Source organism: Eumetopias jubatus, unplaced genomic scaffold (assembly GCF_037043125.1).
Source record: "Eumetopias jubatus isolate StellerSeaLion01/CBP00866 unplaced genomic scaffold, mEumJub1_p1.0 scaffold_13, whole genome shotgun sequence".
NCBI lineage: Eukaryota > Metazoa > Chordata > Mammalia > Carnivora > Otariidae > Eumetopias > Eumetopias jubatus.
Genome location: NW_028274819.1, coordinates 13,119,085 through 13,139,616, shown reverse-complemented (window position 1 = coordinate 13,139,616; position 20,532 = coordinate 13,119,085). Strand labels below are relative to the sequence as shown.

Below are 20,532 nucleotides of genomic sequence, written 5' to 3'. Positions count from 1 at the left end.
ATGCCTTCCTTTGAAGTAACTTATTTTTAAATTCAACAAATATATTTTTAAAAGAAAGTTTATATCACTATTGGAAATGGAAACTCAAGATCACTGGCCAGAAATAGAAAGTAACCGTAAAAAGAAATACAACGGAAACAAAGAGGTACTATTAGGTTCGGTCCGGATACTCCTGCCTGCCCCTGAGGCTAGCTACCACCTCCCTGAAAAAGGGAGAAGAGCAACTGCTCCACAGGTGTTCCTGAAGGCCAGGATCCCGTTCTAACCATTTCATTGGCTTAATCGGAAAGAGACAAAATCCTTGAAGAGGCATTACGTGACCTAACGTGCTTTAAAGCCCAAGCCACAGTCTGCAGAGGGCTGTTAGGTGAACACCATCCCAGGGCAAGTCAATGTGACCCAACACCTCACCTTTGGGGAAGCAGCGCTGGACCCCTTCATTTTACCGCAGGGAACGTGGATGCTCCTGTCACATGTCCAAGCAGTGGGGCCGAGGGGGACCCAGGACTGAGCAGCAGGCCTCCAGACTCCCAGGGCTCTCTGAGGGCGGGGTGTTCACCTCACGCAGGAATGGGGCATGACATGACCAGGTCTGCTTGTCTCCACTTTCCAGAGATGGAGCAGAAGGAAGAGAAGCCCTCTGAGGACGGGACCACTGTCTCCCCAACCCCAGAGGCCCCAGTGACGCAGGGAGGTGGAGCCTCTGCAGAAGAGGCCAAAGGTACAACCCAGCTGAGCGTCAAAGAGGGGCCTCCGGATGGAGCAGGAAAGCAGGAAAGAGCACGAGCCGAGGACAGCACGCCAGCTGAACTTCAGGGGGAAGCCAATGGGTTGGATGAGGCCAAGGTGGAATCCAAAACGGAGGCTGAACTTCACGAGGAGGACGGCAGGAAGGGAGAGGACACAGAGGCTCCTCAGGAGATGACTGATGGAAAGGAAGAGACCCAACCTGACCCCAAGGAGGCTGAGGAAGCACAGGGGACCACGCTGGCCTCTGAGAAGCAGCAAGCTGATGAGAAGGAGGCCAAGCCCCAATCTAGGGAGGAAGCCCGTGGGAATGATGAGGCTGAGGCTGAGCCCAAGCAGGCTGCTGGGGCGCAGGAGGCCAAGACTGGAGCCAGGGAGGCTGATGGGAAGGAGGAGGCCACAGTGGCCTCTCAAGAGAAGAGCAGCAAGACAGAGGAGCCCGTGGCTGAAGCCCAGAAGAAAGCCAGTGCCCCAGAAGCCAGGTCAGACCTTCAGACAAAGGCTGCTGTGGAAGGGGAGGCGGACGCTGAACCTCGGGAGGCTGACGTGAAGGAGGAGGCGGTGAGTGAGGCCAAGGAGAGGAGGGAGGAGGCCCCCACAGTGTTCTGGAGTCCCCTGCACCCCAGGAAGTAAGCCCCCCACCCCTGGCTTTATTCCTTTGGGAAAGTCCAGTCTTCCCAATGACATCGAGAGCCTGGGGTGGGGGTATAGCCCCGTGGCCCCAGGTTGCCTTCCGGCTCTTCCTGAAGTCCTCACAAAACCTCAGGCAGGTGCTTGTGGGACCATGAGCCCACACAGATCATGTTCATTCCAGGAGCCAGGTAGTCCCAAGGAAGAGCAGGACCAGGGTGTGGAGAGAGAGTCAGAGGAAGGAGCAGGATTGACTCCCAGCTCCCCTGAGGAATGGCTTGAGAGCCCCACAGAGGAGGGCAGTGGCCTCCGCCCAGGTGAGTCCAGGGGGCCGTGGGGTGCTGTGGGAGCTATTCTGAGGAGGTGTGCAGACAGCATGTCAAGGTAGCTCCAGCTTCCCTCCCTCCTTCCATTCCCTCCCTCCAGATGGGTTGGGTCCAGACACAGCAGCTTCCGGAGAGACCAGTCCTTCAGCCAGGTAACGTCAGAATCGGGGGCCCCCATTCCAACTCCCTCTACTGCACGCTCCCTTCCAAGTCTACCATCGCCTGGGCCTGGGTCTCCCTGGCGCCTGATCTAGAGATATTCCAGGATTCCTGGCTTTCAGCCCCCTGCCCCAGGGCAGAGCCCAGGAAACCAAAGAAGCCGGAGGCTGGGAGCAAAGGGACCACTCCCGCTCCACCAGGAAAGCCTCCTCCTCCGCGTCCTTGGCAGAGCTTCACGGGGCTCCTCATCTTGTCCCTCAGCACGTTTCCGTGGCGTCAGCCCTGCCCACAGAGTGTGAGCAGAAAGCCCAAGTTCAGAAAACTTACCAACTGTGTGGCCTTGGCCGTGTCACTGTTCTCCTCTTCTATGAAGTGGGCCCCGTAATCAATACCTACCTCATAGCGTGAGGCTTATATGGGATAAAATGTATAAAGCACATGGGGCGCCTGCCTGGCTCAGTTGGTAGAGCATGCAACTCTTGATCTCAGGGTCGTGAGTTTGAGCCCCAGGCTGGGCATAGAGATTACTTTTATAAAAAACAGTATAGAGCCCTGAGCACAGTACCTGGTACCTGGTGGGTGCTGGTAAAGCGAGAGCCTTCTTCTTCTTCTTTTTTTTTTTTTTTAAGATTTTATTTATTTATTTGAGAGAGAAAGAATGAGACAGAGAGAGCAAGAGAGGGGGGAGGGTCAGAGGGAGAAGCAGACTCCCCACCAAGCAGGGAGCCCGATGCGGGACTCGATCCCAGGACTCCAGGATCATGACCTGAGCTGAAGGCAGTCGCTTAACCAACTGAGCCACCCAGGCGCCCGAGAGCCTTCTTCTTGCCAGTGTATAACTCGACTCATTGGAGGAATCATCCTTTGTCTTGACCCGAGATTCACCTCCGTGCCACTTTCTTAGGGAAGGATAGTGGGTGCATGTTCACTCGGGCCGTTATGGGGCAGGCTCAGCTGGGTGCTCTCCACTCCCCTTCTTTCTCGAGCCTTAGAGCCACCGTGTCAGGTAGCTCTTCTTGTGCCCAGTTTCCAGATGAAGAGGCTGAGGCTCAGAGAAGTGACATGACAGTCCCAAGATCACACAGCAAATAAGAGGCAAAGCCAGGATTCAGACTCAGGTCAGACCTCAGACTTGTCTTAGCTCTGCCTACACATCTCACCAGACCACACGCTCCCCAAAGTTAGACTGAGCCTCAGTTATTCGGCCTCGATCCCCTCCCAGTGCTGGGCACAGAGGAGAGGTGTGCCCGGAGTGGGGGGCCACAACTTCATATGCCTCTTTTGACTGCAGGGAGCTCTCTCGCAGCCGGCCCCCTGCCTCCTGCCCCCTCCTATGCCCTGGAGCGGCTGGTCCCAGCCCTTCTCACACTGCTCTGAACCTTCTCCATAGTGAGTCTTCACCCAGCGAGGTGCCCCAGAGTCCCACAGAGCCCCCTCCCTCCCAGGAGAAGAAGAAAGAGAAGGCACCAGAGCGCAGGGTGTCAGCCCCTGCCCGGCCGCGGGGGCCCCGGGCACAGAACCGCAAAGCCATCGTGGACAAGTTTGGCGGGTAGGGTGCAGGCTGGGCTGGGCTGGGCTTTCCGCGCGGAAGGGTCGCTTCTCGGTGGGGAGGCCTGAGGGCGTGGGAGCTGCCCGGGCCCAGGTGGGAGGACCGATGTCTGGGGCGGGGGCTCCTCCCCCATGGGGCGTCCTGTGGCCTCTCACCTCTCTGGCCGGGCCTTCTCCGTGCCTCCCCCTTGCAGGGCAGCGTCGGGCCCCACGGCCCTGTTCCGAAACACGAAGGCAGCCGGGGCAGCCATCGGCGGTGTCAAGAACATGCTCCTGGAGTGGTGCCGGGCCATGACCAGAAACTACGAGGTGGGCAGGGAGCAGGGGCCGTGTGGGGCAGGGGACCCTTCCCCGGGGCGGCAGGTGGCGCAGAGCTCGAGGGGCTCACCAAGGCCTGCTCTGGGCCCCGCTCACCGGCAGCACGTGGACATCCAGAACTTCTCCTCAAGCTGGAGCAGCGGCATGGCCTTCTGCGCGCTCATCCACAAGTTCTTCCCCGACGCCTTTGACTACGCTGCGCTGCAGCCCACGCAGCGCCGGCACAACTTCACCCTGGCCTTCTCCACCGCAGAGTAAGCGGCAGCGGCGGACCACATTCGGGGGATGGGGGGGGGAGGAGGAGGCTGGGGGGCCGCGCACGCGCGCTGGATTCACATGGGGCGGGGAGCGGGCTGGTCATTCGGCCACACGGTCATGCATCCAACAGACGCTTTTCGATCGCCAGGAACTGTGTCAGGACACAGCCGTGGGTGAACTGGGCAGAACGCCCGCTTGCCGTGGCTTAGAGTCTAAAGGGCGAGACGGATCATAAGCACAGCCCTCCGTGTGAAATGTAACGCGGGGCGCAGGGGGCCGTGCCCTAAAGAGAACGCAGGCAGGGCAAGCCGTAGAAGAGCCGCAGGCCTGCCGTTTTAGACACGGTGGGCGCCGAGATTTGGGGCCACGGTCTGACTCTGCCATTTCCTAGCGGTGTGATCTCGAACAGGCTCCTTTACCTCTCTGAGCCTTCACGTCCTGATTTCTAAAATGGGCACGTTTACTCTTCTGCAGGGCTACTGCGAGAGTTAAGTAAATAATTAGGTGAAGTCTATAGCAGTGCCTAACCCAGAGCAAACCCTCCAAAAAAAGAATCTGAGCTGTTGTTCCTATATGATGATGGATGATAGCAGTTTTTACAATAATTATTCATCACTTTGGGGGATTTCTTGCTGAGGCTTGCTCCGCTGAATGCCAGGGGTGGTGGTGGTGGTGGGCTGGAGAAAGGGGTACTGGAAAAGCAGGAGTGTGAGGAACAGTGTGGCCCAAGGAAGAACCTGAGAGGCAAAGACGAGGCTGCTAGGTGGTGGTGTGAGGGGAGGTGCGCCCACCACCAAAGTACCAGAGCCAGCCTCAGACAGAAGCCTCTGTCTCTACCTACCCTGGAGGCCTGAATGCACTCTGATGGCCTTAGGGCTCCCAAGGAGCGCATGCCAGGAGCACCTCTTCTCTCCAGCCCCAGGGAGAGGCTTCTGAGCCATCTGGTAGAAATGGATTATGCAGAGGATGTTGCCCGTGAGGTCAACTCTGAGGCCCCAGAGTGGACAGATGAGGGCACCTCCAAAGCCTCAGGACAGGGAGGGAGTCCCTGGGGATGTCAGCAACACTTGGGGCTGGAACGCTGAGCCCGCTGGTCTAGCCCAGGCCTGGCCACCAACCTGCAGGGAAGCCTGGGGCAGCACCGTTCCCCTCTCTCGCCCTGCGTGTCCCCCGGGGGCAAAAGGGGAAGATGGATGTGGAGCTGTGCTTTGCAAATGGGTTTTTCTTTTTTCAGCAGATTCCTCAAACAAAATATTAAGTGAATGCCCGACGTATAAAATAGATTACAGGGGGACCTTTTTATTTTTTTTAAACTTTCATTGAACTAATTAACATTTTTCTTATGAAATGTACATATTGCTTCAAAACACTAGCTCATTCCTAGAGGTTGGACTTCATGGCTGTAACTTGTATGTAGTGAAACTGGTACAGAAGGCCCAAAGCATGTCTTAACCCAAATGAAAATTGTCTGTAGCCTGGATGACGTTGGATAAAGTGACCTGTTAAGAGGAATCATTACAACCACTGGCCTCTAGGTTATTTGAGCTTATCACTCTTCTCAGCCACCTGCTCATGGTTACGATCTAGTTTTTGCCAGTAATTGTATCACCTTCAAAATGTTGGTTTCATACATTGAGCGCTCTCTCCCTGTCCCCACCCCTCCCCTCTCTAGCTCACTTAGGTTAGCAGCCCCACTCCAAGAGATTTTTAACCCCATGGGGACTTCTAATCCGGTAACCTCACCATTTTCCACTTTCAGTCAGCTTCCTTATGTCTTCACTCCCCAGCTTCGAGTTCATGGTCTATCAGTATCATCACTCACAAGGGGACCTTTCTAGGTTGGGAGGGGTTCCTGGAGCACACCAGCTCCGCACCCAACACCCTTCCCAAGATGCTCCCTGAGGCATGTGTACGGGGCCCTAGAGCACCAAGGATGCAATTTGAAAACCACCAGACTTGATATTCCAGAAGACCCCTTCCAGTTTTGCATTTTCCTGCCAAGGGATGGAGTGAGCACCATGGGGTGGGAAGCCGAGGGGGTCAGGAGTGCCAGGTCCTGCTCTGGGTTCAGAAGCACCTTTAATGATGATGACAAGCCCCATGAATTGAGGGAGATTAGGTGCCGGGCGTCCTCCTAAGAGCTTTCCTTGGATCATCTCATTCTATGTTCTTAGCAGTCTTAGAGGGCGGATGAGTAGTGAGGTCCCTCGATGTCCTAGGTTCATACAGGAGGTCCTGGCAGAGCTGTGACATAGATGTGAAACTCCCAGTCGAGGCTGAGAGCTGTAAGTGAACGCCAGGAACCAAGTGTCCCTGGCCCGCAGGACACAGGTCGTTGTCCTCCTGCAGTTGCCTTGCCTCGGTTCCAAGCCAGGCAGAGCCTGGAGGAGGCAAGATGAATAATCAGGCGACGAGGACTGGGCTGCCAGGAGGCATCAGGCAGCAGTGAAAAGGGAAGGCTGTTGGTAGGGATGCGTGGGGCCACAGGATGGAGGAGTTGACCTGCAGAATTTGAATCTTGCCCCTCAATCTTGCGTTTGAGTTTGGACTGTCAGGGGCTCGGTGACCTCATCTGTACAATGGGTTGGTCGGCCTAGATGACCTCTCGGCTCCAACATACACGATTCTCTGGGTTTCACCCTGGCTGGTCTGCGCCCCTCCCCTTGGCACCCGCATCCTTCAGGTTTGACTCTACCCCTCAGGAAACTGGCCGACTGCGCCCAGCTGCTGGAGGTGGACGACATGGTGCGGCTGGCGGTGCCTGACTCCAAGTGCGTCTACACCTACATCCAGGAGCTCTATCGCAGCCTTGTGCAGAAGGGGCTGGTGAAGACCAAGAAGAAATGAGGAGTGGACCGGCCCTGTGGGTGGAGGTGGGCAGAGCTGGGGCTCGAGCCAGGGCAGGTGGCACAAGTCTTAAATGCATTAAAAGTACTTTTTATAAAATCATGTCTGGCCCCTCAGTGCACCCTCCATACACCCCCCCGCCCTGCCCCGGGAACCTTGCTCCCTCTGGAATAATAAACCCCAGCTGCCAGGGTTCCTCCCCCCACACGATCTTCTCAACAACCAGGATGGCCATTTGGGAAAGGACAATGGCCTGGGCACCACCCAGCCTCCCCCCCCCCCCCCCACTACGCAGCTGTGTGACCTTGGGCCAGTGAGTTAATCTCTCTGAGCCTCAGCTTCCGGTCTGAACAGGGATAACTGGAGTTCAAACCTGATGGAGGTGTTGTGAGGGTTGAATGAGATAACGAAACAAGCAAACAGCCTTGCCTGGTGCCTGTCACTTAAGTGTTCCCTAAGTGAGGCCAAAAGTAAATGCATTCGTACATTTCAAGCCATTGGTGGCGCTTTTCCTGATTCTCTTCCCTCTTTCCACACTTCTCCCAGATTAGGTGCTGGGATAGAAGATTCTCTGGGAATCACAAGATAGGTCAGCAGGGCCTGGGGGTGATACCGTGCACTCTGTCTCTTACAAGCAGCGGCCTTCCAGAAGCTTAGACTGATGCTCCCTGAAGGTCCTTCCTTCGGGTTAAGTTAATCCCTCTGTTTGGGCTGAAGTTCTGGCCTGCTTTTGATTTTCCATTGTTCGTTGGAGATGCTCCCCTGAGCTGCTTATAATTTCCTGCTAACAGGCCTGTCTGCCTTTATCAGCCATTCGGAGCACGTGTGCTGACGAGAACAGCTCATGAGAAACATGGAAAAGAAAACCAGCCAGCTTGGCGCTGCGGCCGAAGGTGTGGATCCTGCCCTGACTGGCAGGGCAGACCCGGCCATCCACGGAGCACTCTGTGCCTCAGTTGCCTCGTCTGTAAAATGGGGGTGCTCCCCCTGTGGACGGGTTGACAGCCTAGTCCCTTACGGGCAGTTTTCCCCACAGCGTTTGGGGTTACATGAGGCTTGAAGCCTAGCGAGCCGTCCATTTTAGGGAGCAGGGTCACACCTTGTAGTAGAGAGCAGCTAACCCTCAGCCTCACCTTCTCCCAATGAAACCACCCCATCCTCTCAACGAACACTCAGCCAGCCTCCAAATTCATCTGTGACTTTAATGGGTGGACAAGCAGATGGTTTCTGTGGTCCCCCTGGACTGGAAGCTGGGGGGGACACTCCTCCCAGCCTGAAGGTAAGCCCCCAGAAACCAGTAACCTAAGGGGATAGCAAGTGGTTTTAAAACCATGTAGTCAGGGAACACCTGAGTGGCTTAGTTGGTTAAACGTCTGACTCATGGTTTTGGCCCAAGTCATGATTTCAGGGTTGTGGGATCGAGCCCCGCATCAGGCTCCACGCTCAGGGTATAATCTGCTTGAGATTCTCTCTCGCGCCCTCTGTCCCTCCCCTCTGCTCGTGCACACATTCTTCCAAATAAATAAATAAATAAATAAATAAATAAATAAATAAAATCTTTAGAAAAAGGAAAAAAAAGTTTAAAATCATGTAGTCAGTGGTGCGTGGGGGGCTCAGTCGATTGAGCTTGGTTTCAGCTCAGGTCATGATCTCGTGGTCGTGAGATGGAGCCGTGTGTCAGGCTCTGTGCTCAGCAGGGTGTCTGCTTGAGATTCTCTCCCTCTCCCTCTGCCCCTCTCCCTACTCGTGTGCTCGATCTCTCTCTCTAAAATAAATAATAAATTAAAAAAAAAAAAACCACGTAGTCAGATTTTCAGGATGGAGATTCTTCATTTCGTGATTTATCAGTGGAAAAGGAAAGGTTTAGCACCTAAATCTAGACATGTAATACCTATTAGCAGTCTGGCCGACTTCAGTCACTCAATAAACAAATTGCTCAATTGTAAATATGATTCTGAGTGCCCTAGCCTCCCATGCATACTCCCCACGTGCCCTCTGCCCCCTGATGCCTGGGACCTGCGGGGATTCTGGTTGCCTTCTAGGCTCATTTCCTGCCAGCTGGCCTGGAGGTGACCTGTGTCTGTAAGAGCAATTAGTGAGACCAGGATTTCCAGAGAAATCTGGAGAACTGTACTGTCATGAACTCCTCTGGCTCTGGGGTGGAGAAAGAGAGCGGGAAACGCCCACCTGTGGCCAGGTGAACCTGGGAAAGGGTCCACACACCACACACACAGACTAATGACTAACAATCTATGAAGGAAAATATGGAACAAAGGAGAGGGGCTCCAGCCCTCAGTCCACGACACATGTCCGTCCATCACACAGAGGATGGGTGAGAACGGTTAGGAGGGCCGGTCCGCTCCATACTTGAGGGTGAACTCTCTGGCCTCTTTGTTGAACAGCTCCGGGTTCTTTGTCAGCAGATCCGCGAGCTCCACCCGAATAGGCTGCCCTAGGTCTGGTTTATTCACCAGCACGCTGAGGGCCTCCAAGACTGGGGAGAGAGGCCAGATCAGGACAGCAGGATGAGAGAAAAACCCGGGGAAGGAGGCGATGGCAGCCCACCCCCAGATGCCCCGGGATTTCACACTCACTCCGCGGGGGACTCCCGGGGAGGTTCCATCTCTCAGGATGAGGCTGACTCTATGACCGAGTCAAATGCCCCTCGTTCCTCACTGATGATGCCCAAAGCCCTGACTGGCTACACCAGGGCTTTCAAACTATGTTCCATGCTTCAGAGAAGCTTCCCATCATGGGGGTCGATGAGATAACTGGGGTTTCGGGGTCCCACTCCCTTTTCAACAAGAACCACTCTGTTTTTCTGCTTGATATTAGGATTTCAAATCAACTTTTATTTGGGAAAAAGGGTTCTGAGGCTAAAGACTGGAAACCACTATTGCCCTGTGGCTCTGGGAACCCAGTGAAGGCAGTGGTCCATCGCGCAAGGCACGTGCACATATGAACACACACAAACATGTGGTTCTACATTAAGAGTGCTCCACAGTCCCCCTGGATCACTCCTCCTTTCCCTCTGGGGACCCCTGTTTCCAAAGGCTAAGAACTCCTGAGCTGGTCGGGGCACCTGGGGGGCTCAGTCGGTGAAGCCTCGGACTCTTGATTTCAGCTCAGCTTGTGCTCTCGGGTCATGAACTCAGGGTCACGAGATCGAGCCCTGAATCGGGCTCCTCACGCAGTGGGGAGTCTGCCTGAGATTCTCTCCATCTCCCTCCCCCCGACTCTCACCCCCACTCGTGCAAACACACACACGCTCTCTTTCTCTCTCTTAAAAAATAATTAATTAATTAAAAAAAAAGAACTCCTGAGCTGGTCCAGAAGCAGGACAGACTGCACACAGATTACACTCATGGGCTCTAGAAACGCACTGTCCACTATGTAAGGTAGCCACTAGCCACCATGTATATACCTAAATTGAAATGAATTAAAATTAACTGCAATGAGGAATTCAGTTCCTCCGTCACATTAGCCACATTTCAGGTGCTCAGTAGCCACCCGTGGCTACTGATCAGGAACTGGACCGTGCAGCTATGGAACATTTCTATCACTACAGAACGTTCTGCTGGGTAGCACTGTTCTAAAGTCAGCCAAGCCTGGGGCGCCTGGGTGGCTCAGTTGGTTAAGCGACTGCCTTCGGCTCAGGTCATGATCCTGGAGTCCCGGGATCGAGTCCCACATCGGACTCCCTGCTCAGCGGGGAGTCTGCTTCTCCCTCTGACCCTGCTCTCTCTCTCTCTCTCTCAAGTAAATAAATAAAATCTTTAAAAAAAAAAAAAACAAATAAAGTCAGCCAAGCCTGGCTTTGAAGCCCCGCTCGGCCACTTGCTATATGACGGTAGGCAAGTGCTTTAGCTGTCATGTGCCCCGGGATCCTCATCGACTCAAGAGGCAATGAGAACACCATTCATGGGGCTGCTGGGATCAGATGAAGTCGGTGTGCGAAGCTCCTAGCACGGTGCTCAAAGTGCTTCATCGATGTGTACTGCCATTACTGGGCCAGTGTCCTCAACTGTCATTTAGTGCACTGAGCCTGGGAAGGAACAGACCTCACCAAGGTCTGCAGACAGAGCAGCAGAGCCCTTTCCTCCACAGCCCATGCTTCTCTCTCCCATGACCCACAGCAACGCTGCTCTGTTGCACCTGTCCAGGTAGAAGAGCAGGAGCAGGACCAGGTCAGCCAGTCCAGCGTCTCAGGATGCATCCCTTTTATCCAAAGACAGGCTGAGAGGTGCCTGGGTGGCTCCATTGGTTAAGCGACTGCCTTCGGCTCAGGTCATGATCCCGGAGTCCCGGGATCAAGTCCCACATCGGGCTCCCTGCTCAGCGAGGTGCCTGCTTCTCCCTCTGGCCCTCGCCCCTCTCGTGTACTCTCTCTCTCATTCTCACGCTCTCAAATAAATAAATAAATAAATCTTAAAAAAAAAAAAAAAAAACAAAGGCTCAGCTGAGACCCGCAATTTTCATCTCCTCTCTTTTGGGCTTTTCTGACTCAAAATCAGTCCCATAACCCCACATCCCGGATCAGTCCCTCCTGTTAAGCGAGGCCCAGTCCCACCTTGGCAGGTCTTGGTGTGAGGCTTCCAGTTCTCACGGCTGATGATGGGCAGGCAAACGCTTCCGTTGTGGTCCACGTTGGGGTGGTAGATCTTGGTGGTGAATGTCACTGTAGGGGGCTTGAACGGATAGTCCTTGGGGAAGTTGATGCGCAGGTGGAAGGCCTTGAGGTTGTAGGGTGGTTTCTCCTGTGCAAGAGAAGGGGTCAAGCTCTGTTCCAAAACAGGTCTGCTCTGAAAAGACCGGTTTCCTCCTAGGACCTCGGTCTGGCTCTCCCCCTCTCTCTGCCCCACCCCGGGCTCCCAGGCATCCTCTCTGATACACTCCCAGGTGGCACCTGCACTCACTTGGTGACCGTGCCACGGATTTGTGGAAGAGTAGAGTCACAGAAGAATCCTGGCCTGGGAGACACCAACGTCAGATCCCGGCTCAAGCTGTACAACTGACTATGGACCAGCCGCCTCTCACCTTAGGGCCCGTTTCCTCATCGAAGACTGCGGCAAGTTTGATTAGACGAGCTCTAAGGACTATCTCGGCTTTTTTTGTGGTTTTTTTTTTTTATAATTAGCTTTTTTCCAGTTTTATGTGTAAGTTTAAGGTGTACAGCCTAACAGTTTGATTTATATACATGGTAAAGTGATGAGCACAGTAGGTTCAGTTAACATCAATCTTCTCACATAGATACAATAGAAAGGAAAGAAAAAGAAGGGGGGCGCCAGGGTGGCTCCGTCGGTGAAGGGTCTGACTCTTGGTTTTGGCTCAGGTCCTGATCTCGGGGGCCTGGGATCGAGCCCCATGTCAGGCTCTGAGCTCTGCATGGAGTCTGCTTGTCCATCTCCCTCCCCACGACTTCCCTCTCAAATGAATAAATAAAATCTTTAAGAAGAAAAAAAAGTGTTAGAATGGTAAATATTGTTATTGTGTACTTTTACCGTGATAGAAAAAATGTTTTAAAAAGAAAGAACTCAGGGGCTGAGGTGGCCAAGGGGTTGCCAGGAGCCAGTAGAAGACCCTCTGGACTTCGAGCAACCTGAAAACTTTCCTGGGCACTTAGCCCGTGCCACATTGTGTTAAGAGCTTGACACACACTAGTCCATGCAGCGGACAATAGGGGTTACATGAACTTTGGAGCCACCCTGCCTCAGTATGAATCTTGGCTCTGCCATTCTCTAGCTGTGTGACCTTATGCAAATAACTTAACCTCTCTGGGCTTCCATATGAGAATGATAATAGACTTCTTCCCAGAGCTTATGTGAGGACTAAATGAGTTCATTTATGTTAAGGGCTTAGAACAGGGCCCAGCACCTGGAAAGCACTACCTTTGTGTCAGCTACTACAGGAAGGATTATGAGAATTCACCACTATTAGCATCTATTTTATGATAAGGAAACTCAAGTTCAATGTCTATAACTTGCCCAGGATCACAGCGGAGTGCCGCGTGGGAACCCAGTGCCACCAACTCTACGTCTCCACACGTGAGCATTAGTCTACGCTCCTAGAAGCAGAGAGCCCTGGAACTCAGGTGACCCTAGCACAGAGCACAGAGGCTCCCAGCTGGTTCCAAAGTCCAGATACTTTCAGAAATTTTGTTACCAAGAAGACAGGACAAAGACAGGCAGAACGACATATGGATGTAAGCCCAGAGTCAAGGTTGTACGAGAGCTCCTCTTGGTTAGCAGAGGACAAAATGGGAGCCATGGTGGTCCTGGGTGTGTCAGAGATAGGAGGGCCAATACAGGGCAGAGAAGGAAGAAGTCTTAGCATTCCCATTTTTGATAATAAGAGCCCGGGGCCTGTGAAGTAGAGACAGGGTCAAGGGTGAGGCCTCATGGAAGGGATGGGAGAAAGTCCGTGTGTCCTGTCTGCAGGGGTGCAGGTGGGGCTTCCTGGGTCCTAACAGAGGAAGGAGGCTGCCCAGCCCTGGAGCGGGGGGGGGGGGGGGGGGGGGGCGCTGGGAACCAGCCCAGCTCTGCCCCGAGCCTGGGGCGTGGCTTGGAGCTCCTCCAGAAATCGGTTTCCTATCTGTAACATGAAGAAGTCAGACCACCCAACAGCTTCGTATTGGGGTCAGCTGAGAAAGCCCTATTTCCTCCTGAGTTCTGGGTTTAGAAAAAGCACTCGGCTATTCTTCCAGCTCTGCCAGCTTCTCCTGTGTGACCTTCTGTGTGACAAGTCACCTAACCCCCTCAGCCTCCAGTTTCCTCAACTGTAGAAAGGTGTCAGTCTTCCTGGTGGGGTGGCTGAGAGGATTTTAGTATGACGCTCATGCAATGTCCTGGAAACAGGGCTCGGTCCACAGGGGGTTCTCAGTGAATGGAACTCTTACTGTGAGTTTTCAAAGGCTCGTCCCGCTGTCAGCTTTTTTACAAGGTGACAAGTGGGGCCACCTTGGTGAGCGTGTATATTGAGACTGAGCTTTTTTTTTATTTTAAGATTTTATTTATTTATTTGACAAAGAGACAGCGAGAGGGAACACAAGCAGGGGGAGTGGGAGAGGGAGAAGCAGGCTCCCCACTGAGCAGGGAGCCCAATGCGGGGCTCGATCCCAGGACCCTGGGGCCATGCATGACCTGAGCCGAAGGCAGACGCTTAACGACTGAGCCACCCAGGCGCCCCTGAGACTGAGCTTTTGGGGGCAATCCGCCGGCTCGTCCCACAGACCTTCCTGGGTTCTCCTTCCCCTGCCCGCCAACCATGCCTCTTTATGGCTTTACCAGGCACCTCTGGGCCCCCTTAGCTGGCTGTCCTACAACAACCCTTGACCCCCCCAATCCCAGACTCTTCCCAACTAGCATGCTTGTTCAGGACCCCTGTATGGCTGGACCAGAGACCTCTGGCTAGTTCCTGGGGACACACCTACTGTGCTATTGTGATTTATAAGAAATAGATATTTGGTCATTCAGAAATATTCTCATATATATCTGGTCTTTGTCCACAGTGCCTAGCTCACAGCTCTCAAAAACCCTTGGAATTTCCCAAGTGTTGAGAGTGACGCACATGTCTTTTTTTATGTTAATGAAGTAGCTTTTGGAAGCACCTAAGGTTGGGGGCTGTAGACAGAGGAGCCAACCCTGGGATTAAAGGGTCGGAGGGGAGAAGGGCTCCAGTTCAATCACCAATGGTCAATGATTTAATCGATCGTGTTTATGTAATAAAGCCTCCATAAAAACCCAAAAGGGCAGGGTTCAAGACAGCTTCTGGGCTGGTGCACACGTGGAGATTTGGGGAGAGTAGCATGCCAAGAGAGGGTGGGAAGCCCCGTGCCCTTCCCCCATGCCTTCCCTGTGCATCTCTTCCATCTGGCTGTTCTGCGATATAACCTTTCATCATCAACTGGTCAGTAAGGACAATGTTTCTGCATTCTGTGAGCCACTCTAGCAAAGTAATTGAACCCGAGGAAGGGGTCATGGAACCTCTGATTTATAACCATTCGGGTCAGAAGCAGCCTGGATTCGAGACTGACATCTGAGGGGAGGCGGGGGCGTGTGTGCAGGGGGGACAGTCTTGTGGGACAGAGCCCTTAATCTGTGGGATCTGATTCTATCTCTAGGTAGATCGTGTCAGAAGTGAGTTAAAGAATAGGACACCCAGCCAGTGTCCTGAGAATTGCTTGGTGGTGGGGCAAGGGTCACCCCTCCACAAGCTGGAATTGTGCTCAGACCAGAAGACCAGCCACCTCGGTTTTGCCAACCATTAGGGTCCTCTCATTTCACAGTATACTCTGAAATTTGACCTTCCCTAGGTTTCCCTGTCATCCACCTTCTTCCTTCTGACCTGCTCCTCCACCTTCACTCTCATCCGCCTCAGAGCTAGCCTCCTTGGGGATCTAATCCGTCCCTGGAGCACCTTCTAGCACCTTTGTCCTCTGGCACTCGAGGCCCAGAGTAGGGGTCCTCACTTCAAGCCAGGTAAATGGATTGCTTCAACCCAGCGGCCCACAGGGCTTGACAGATGTCCGCCTTCAGCTCAGGTCATGATCTCAGGGTCCTGGAATCGAGTCCCGCATTGGGCTCCTTGCTCAGCGGGGAGCTTGCTTCTCCCTCTGCCTGCCGCTCCCCCTGCTTGTGCTCTCTACTCTCTCTTTGTGACAAATAAATAAATAAAATCTTAAAAATAAAAAAGTCCAAATCCTAAATAATCAAATGAATTGTTCTCTTGATATTCCAAAGAACTACCATAAAGTTTCACTGTTTTAATTTTTATGTCCATGTAACTAAAGGTGTGTAGATGACTTCCCATAGAAAATATCATCAGTCTATTAATGATAAAATAGAAATCCTGCACTCAGACAGGTCCTCTAGAATACTGTTTTCGCGGGGAGATTTTACTGAGAGAGATTTAATAAATGGAGAAAAATCGGAATAGTAGAGATGAGTTATTCAGATTGTTCTACGTAACAGTAGTTGTCTGATCACTATAGTGTACACCCGAAACTTATATGTCACTCTCTATGAACCATACTGAAGTAAAAAAAAAAAAAAAGTTGTCTGAAATATGATCTTTAAAAGAAAACAGAATACATTTTAGGTTGGGGAGGGCAAATTCCGCCAACTGTGAAAAACAGGAAGTTTACCCCTACCCCATGACAAAGGTCCAGGAGTTCTGTTTTCTTCTTTCGGGGCCGTTTGTCTGCTGACGCTTCTGTGGCGGGCTTGGTGACCACTGGCTTGAGGAGAGAATCTCCTACGAAATCCAGAAGTCTTTTTTTGGCCCTTCATCAGCCTGCTTCGACCTCAGAAGCAGTCAATGCAGAGACCTCTACCAGTGAGTGACCTCCAGTCAAAAAAGGACTCTAAGGCAGGGGAAACTCTGGCCCAGTCCTCAGCCTCCCTTGCCCATGGCCCTGGCCTGCCACGCCAATGGAAGGTCATGGTCCCCAGGGACACTCACGGGCAGAAGGAGCACATGCCACACCAGGACGTCCGCATCATCGCTGGACAGGTTCCGCAGGTACGTGGGAAGCTTCTCCTGAAGATCCTCCAGCTCCTGCAGGGGGCACAGGGGTGGGCAGGGGGCTAGCCTCCCCTACTTCAGCCGCCCATCCACCTGTCCCAGCAGAAAGCTGTCCCAGGTCCCAAAAAGGACCTCCTAGGGACAGACGCTGACCAAGTCAGAGACCTCATTTACTGAGCACTTAGAATATGCCAGGCACAGGGGCTCCTGGGCGGCTCAGTTGGTTAAGCGTCTGACTCTCGATTTTGGCTCAGATCACGATCTCAGTCAGGGTCGTGAGACTGAGCCCTGCAACCAGCTTCCCACTCAGCAGGGAGTCTGCTTCTCTCCCTCTGGCCGTCCCCCTGCTTGCACGCACTCTGTCTCTCAAATAAATAAATAAAATCTTAAAAAAAAAAAGGTTTATTTGACAGAGAGAGAGTTTGAGAGAGCTCAAGTAGGGGGAGCGGCAGAGGGAGAGGGAGAAGCAAGCTCTCCACTGAGCAGGGAGCCCGATGCAGGGCTCCATCCCCGGACCCTCAGATCATGACCTGAGCTGAAGGCAGACGCTTAACCGACTGAGCCACCCAGGCGCCCCAATAGATAAATCTTAAAAAAAAAAAAAAAAAGAATGTGTCAGGCACAGCGCTGAGTGTTTTAAGTGACTTAGGTGCCTTTAGTCTCACCAAGCTCTGTAGGTACTAGGTGGGGAGGGAAGATGAGATCCTTGTTTCCAGACATTATTACTCTCTTTGGAGCCTTTCTTTCTAAAGCCAAGATACTACACTACACCTCCGTCCTTTGGCTCTCTTCCTGGAGAGACACAAGGTCCTAATTCCCGCCCTCCCTCCCTTCTTCCCACGGCACCCACTGCATGTCCAGCATGACGACAGACCCGTCCGGTGCTCATGGCAGAGAGGGCAGCAAAGACAGACTCCTCCAGGCCAGGGCTGGGGGAGGGAGATGGTTCAGGCCGACTGTAGCAGAGGAGAACACTACACACCAAGCAGAGAAACAAGGCGACAAGGAGTGACTCACACGCCCACCCCTGCCCCCACATGTAGCCCAGTGACCGGGACATCACTGCATTCTCCCTCCAGCGCATTACAGAGCATCTTCTATTTGACGGCTTGAGTGAGAAGGGCCCAGCCCTCAAGACCTTCCCTGGAGTAATGGCAGAAAGGTGAATGTGACTGTGTGAAGGTGTGCTGATACACACTGGGGTTAGAGGAGGACAGGGGAGCACTGAGCCAGGCCATGCAGAGTAAACAGGAGTCCACCATGCAGAGAAGGGGAGAGGCACCAAGGCAGAGGGCCCAGTGAGAGCAAATATGCACAGTGTGCCTCATGCAAGCTTACTAGTTATTGATGGAAAAGGGTTCCGTGATCAAGCACTTTGGAAAACATAAAGCTAAAGCGTATTGTGAATCTCCAAGATGTGAGCCCACAGCATACAGTACTTCTCACACCTATCTGACCAAGGAACCCCTCTTCCCTTTTAGGGTTCATCCTGCAGGACAACGGATCTTTTCTTTGGAAAACCAAACAACAACAATAACAAATAAAAAGACATTCAAGGGCAAGTCATATTCCTCTGGAACACCAAATGGGTATAAAGCATTGGTTTTCAACCAGAGGCGATTTGACCCCACCCCCCAGTGGACCTTGGGCAATGTCTAGTACCATTTCGGGTAGTCACAAATTGGGAGACTGCTATCAGCATCTAGTGGGCAGAGGCCAGGGATGCTGATAGACATCCTACAAAGAATTATCCAGCCCCAGGTGTCAACAGTGACAAGGTTGAGAAACCGTGGTATAAACAAAGGCAGACAGAAAGCTCAAACCCAGTCCACAGTATGGGAGGGCCTTTTCAGACTGTGGACCACATGAACTTTCTCTGCACCCCCAACATATAAACAAAACCCTGGCCCCATCGCCTCTGTCTCAGCTCATACTCTGTCTCTGTTCATACCCACAAACTGCTTCTCGTGCCTTCTGCCCAGTCTATAAATCCTCAATTATTTTTCATTCCAAAAGTAGAAGCATCTGCTCCCAAGAGTCCTCGCTGCAGCGTCATCTATGACTCTTTGGCAAGAAATGAAGCCCTAAGTCAAACAGAGCTCTGGAGAGGACATTTTCCCGACTTTACTGTAACTGAGATCGCTTGGACTTTTCTGTTGTAGAAGAGCTCTCCCAAAAGATTCTGCAAGCCTGAGGATACCGAAACAAAAGCTAGGACACACGGCTCTTTCCTGAGGCCAGTGAGGAAGTCACCTGACTCAGAGGAAAAGAAAATGAAAGTAAAGACGCTACTGGACAAGCCTGTGGGTTGGAGCCCCACCAACCAGGGCTCCAATTCCAGCCCCACCACTCCCTACTGGGTGACCCTGGACAACTAAGTTATTCTCTCTGAGCCCCAACGTCCTCATCTGTAAAATGGGGGTGTAAGACTTATCTCACAGAGCTGCTGTGGGAATTTTACAAACTAGAAGTGGCCTGGCATTTCGTGGTGCCAGTGTGATAAATACTGGCTCCTAGCTCTTTCAGGCTTGGCTAGAAGGACCTTCTGCCCCATTTTGTTGCTAAGCTCCAGATTTCAGATCTTCTGGGCTGAGCCAGCTCTATGCCCCAATCTGAGACCCTCTATCTCGCAAAGGTGGAGGGGAGCCGGCAGCCCTCCTCACCCCCTTAAGCTCACCCCCACTCTACACACTGGAGGGGTGCTTCCGAGAGAGTCAAAGTCTGGGGCATGTCAGACCCATTTCACCATGAGTGCTCTTCGTTCCCCACCTATGCCCACCTCTGGGCTACACCCCAGTCCTTCAAACACCCTGGGTTTTCCCACCTCCCGGGGAATTTGCCCCCTTCCCATCCTCCCAGACCTCATTTCAAATTGTGTTCCTGACTGGAGGGGCATCTGGGTGGCTCAGTCAGTTAAGCGTGGACTCTTGATTTCCACTTGCTGGGGTGATAATCTCAGGGTCATGGGATCGAGCCCCAGCTCAGGCTCTGTGCTCAGCGTGGAGTCTGCCTGGGATTCTCTCTCTCAAATAAAAATAAATAAATCTTCAAATTGTGTCCCTGATTGGAAAGAAAGCTCAAGGGGGATGGGGAGGCAAGATTTGTGCTCATCTCTGCCTCCCTGCTTCCTAGAACAGGAGCCAGCACATAACAGGCTTTTGACAACATTTGTAGAAGGAATGAGTGCACGCCACCTACTCCAAGACGCCTTCCAGCTCCTCCTTGGCATCTTTTCCTCCTGAGAATACCCAGGGAACTTTGTTCCTGGCTTCTACTCAACACGCCATACTTCTCGGGACTCTAGAAATGTAGGTACCCAATTTCGGGGCGGGGCAGGAGCTACTCCAAGTCAAAGACCTTGTTCTCATTACCTCTGTTCCTAACACACACACACACACACACACACACAAACACACACACACACCCCGCCCCCCGCCTCAGCAGAGCGCCTGGTTCCTGGAATCTTTCCAGCACCTCCGTGAGACGCATGCAATTGTTATCACAAGTTTCTGGCAGGAGAAAAGAAACCGAAACCAGTTCGGCTCAAGGAGAGCCGGCTCATCCCCATCCCCAGCACAGCCCAGGGAGGCAGCGACAGCCCCGCTCGAAACCCCCCCGGCTTCCTCCAGCTCCAGTTCCCGCCCCTCTCGCAGACCCACTCCTCCGGACCCGGCGGCGGTGACAGCGACAAATAACCGCGCTCCGAGAGCCAGGAGAGGGATGCAGGGGGCAGGGCAAGGGAGGCAAGGGGAGTCGTGAGAAAGGGGTCTCCGACCGCCGTTACCTTCGCCACCCGCTTGCTGGCCATCATCTCGGGACCGAGCGTGGGGGGAGTTCCGTGCTCTCCAGCAGGACTGAGCTCCGGCGCGCCCCCTCGGTGCGCCCCGCCCCTGGAGCCCCGCCCCCCGGAGCCCCGCCCCCGAGAGCCCCGCCCCCGCTGCGCCGAGGACTCGGGTTCCCTCGGTCCCGCGCGAGGGGCTGGGATCCGGGGACCCGTGCGCACGCGGCGTTGCCTGGCCCCCTGCGCCCGCTGGGGGCGCCGTGCACCGGGCGGATAGCGCTCCGGGCACGGCGCCGGTCCGCCCCTCCGGGTTTTAGCTGCAGCTCCGGCGCCGGCGGCCGCGCGGGACCCCGCATCCCCACGGGCCTCTCCGTGCCACCTGCAGGACACTCCGTG

At 53.5% G+C, this 20,532-nt stretch overlaps 2 protein-coding genes across 4 annotated transcripts; one reads left to right on the top strand and one right to left on the bottom strand.

Annotated features, from left to right (window-relative positions):
- The first annotated feature begins 615 nt into the window (after positions 1–615).
- SMTNL1 (smoothelin like 1) lies at positions 616–6,833 on the top strand. Its single transcript, XM_088017899.1, has 7 exons — positions 616–1,347; positions 1,562–1,694; positions 1,804–1,855; positions 3,253–3,411; positions 3,605–3,719; positions 3,831–3,982; positions 6,689–6,833. The coding sequence occupies exons 1-7, from the start codon at positions 616–618 to the stop codon at positions 6,831–6,833; spliced, it is 1,488 nt and encodes a 495-aa protein (XP_087874025.1).
- A 1,810-nt stretch (positions 6,834–8,643) lies between these two features.
- On the bottom strand, positions 8,644–20,234 carry UBE2L6 (ubiquitin conjugating enzyme E2 L6). Of its 3 annotated transcripts, none has more exons than XM_028111155.2 (4): positions 20,140–20,234; positions 16,293–16,388; positions 11,404–11,590; positions 8,644–9,327 (listed from the first exon to the last, which is right to left on the bottom strand). In XM_028111155.2, exons 1-4 carry the CDS (start codon positions 20,164–20,166, stop codon positions 9,176–9,178), a joined length of 462 nt encoding a protein of 153 aa, XP_027966956.1. In that variant the 5' UTR covers positions 20,167–20,234; the 3' UTR covers positions 8,644–9,175. The 3 variants fall into 3 exon arrangements, with proteins under 3 accessions (XP_027966956.1, XP_027966959.1, XP_027966957.1); XM_028111156.2 differs by lacking the exon at positions 8,644–9,327 and adding an exon at positions 9,665–10,988; XM_028111158.2 differs by lacking the exon at positions 16,293–16,388.
- Between the last annotated feature and the right edge of the window lie 298 nt (positions 20,235–20,532).

Bases quoted from the DNA above. Each gene is read 5' to 3' on its own strand.
- SMTNL1 (XM_088017899.1), top strand. From the start codon at position 616: ATGGAGCAGAAGGAAGAGAAGCCCTCTGAGGACGGGACCACTGTCTCC. The intron at 1,348-1,561 runs GTGTTCTGGAGT...TGTTCATTCCAG, and splicing joins GGAGGGAGGAGGCCCCCACA to GAGCCAGGTAGTCCCAAGGA. The intron at 3,720-3,830 runs GTGGGCAGGGAG...GCTCACCGGCAG, and splicing joins CCATGACCAGAAACTACGAG to CACGTGGACATCCAGAACTT.
- UBE2L6 (XM_028111155.2), bottom strand. From the start codon at position 20,166: ATGATGGCCAGCAAGCGGGTGGCGAAG. The intron at 16,389-20,139 runs GTAACGGCGGTC...TGCCCCCTGCAG, and splicing joins CCAGCAAGCGGGTGGCGAAG to GAGCTGGAGGATCTTCAGGA. The intron at 11,591-16,292 runs GTGAGTGTCCCT...TCTCTTGCACAG, and splicing joins GGCATGTGCTCCTTCTGCCC to GAGAAACCACCCTACAACCT.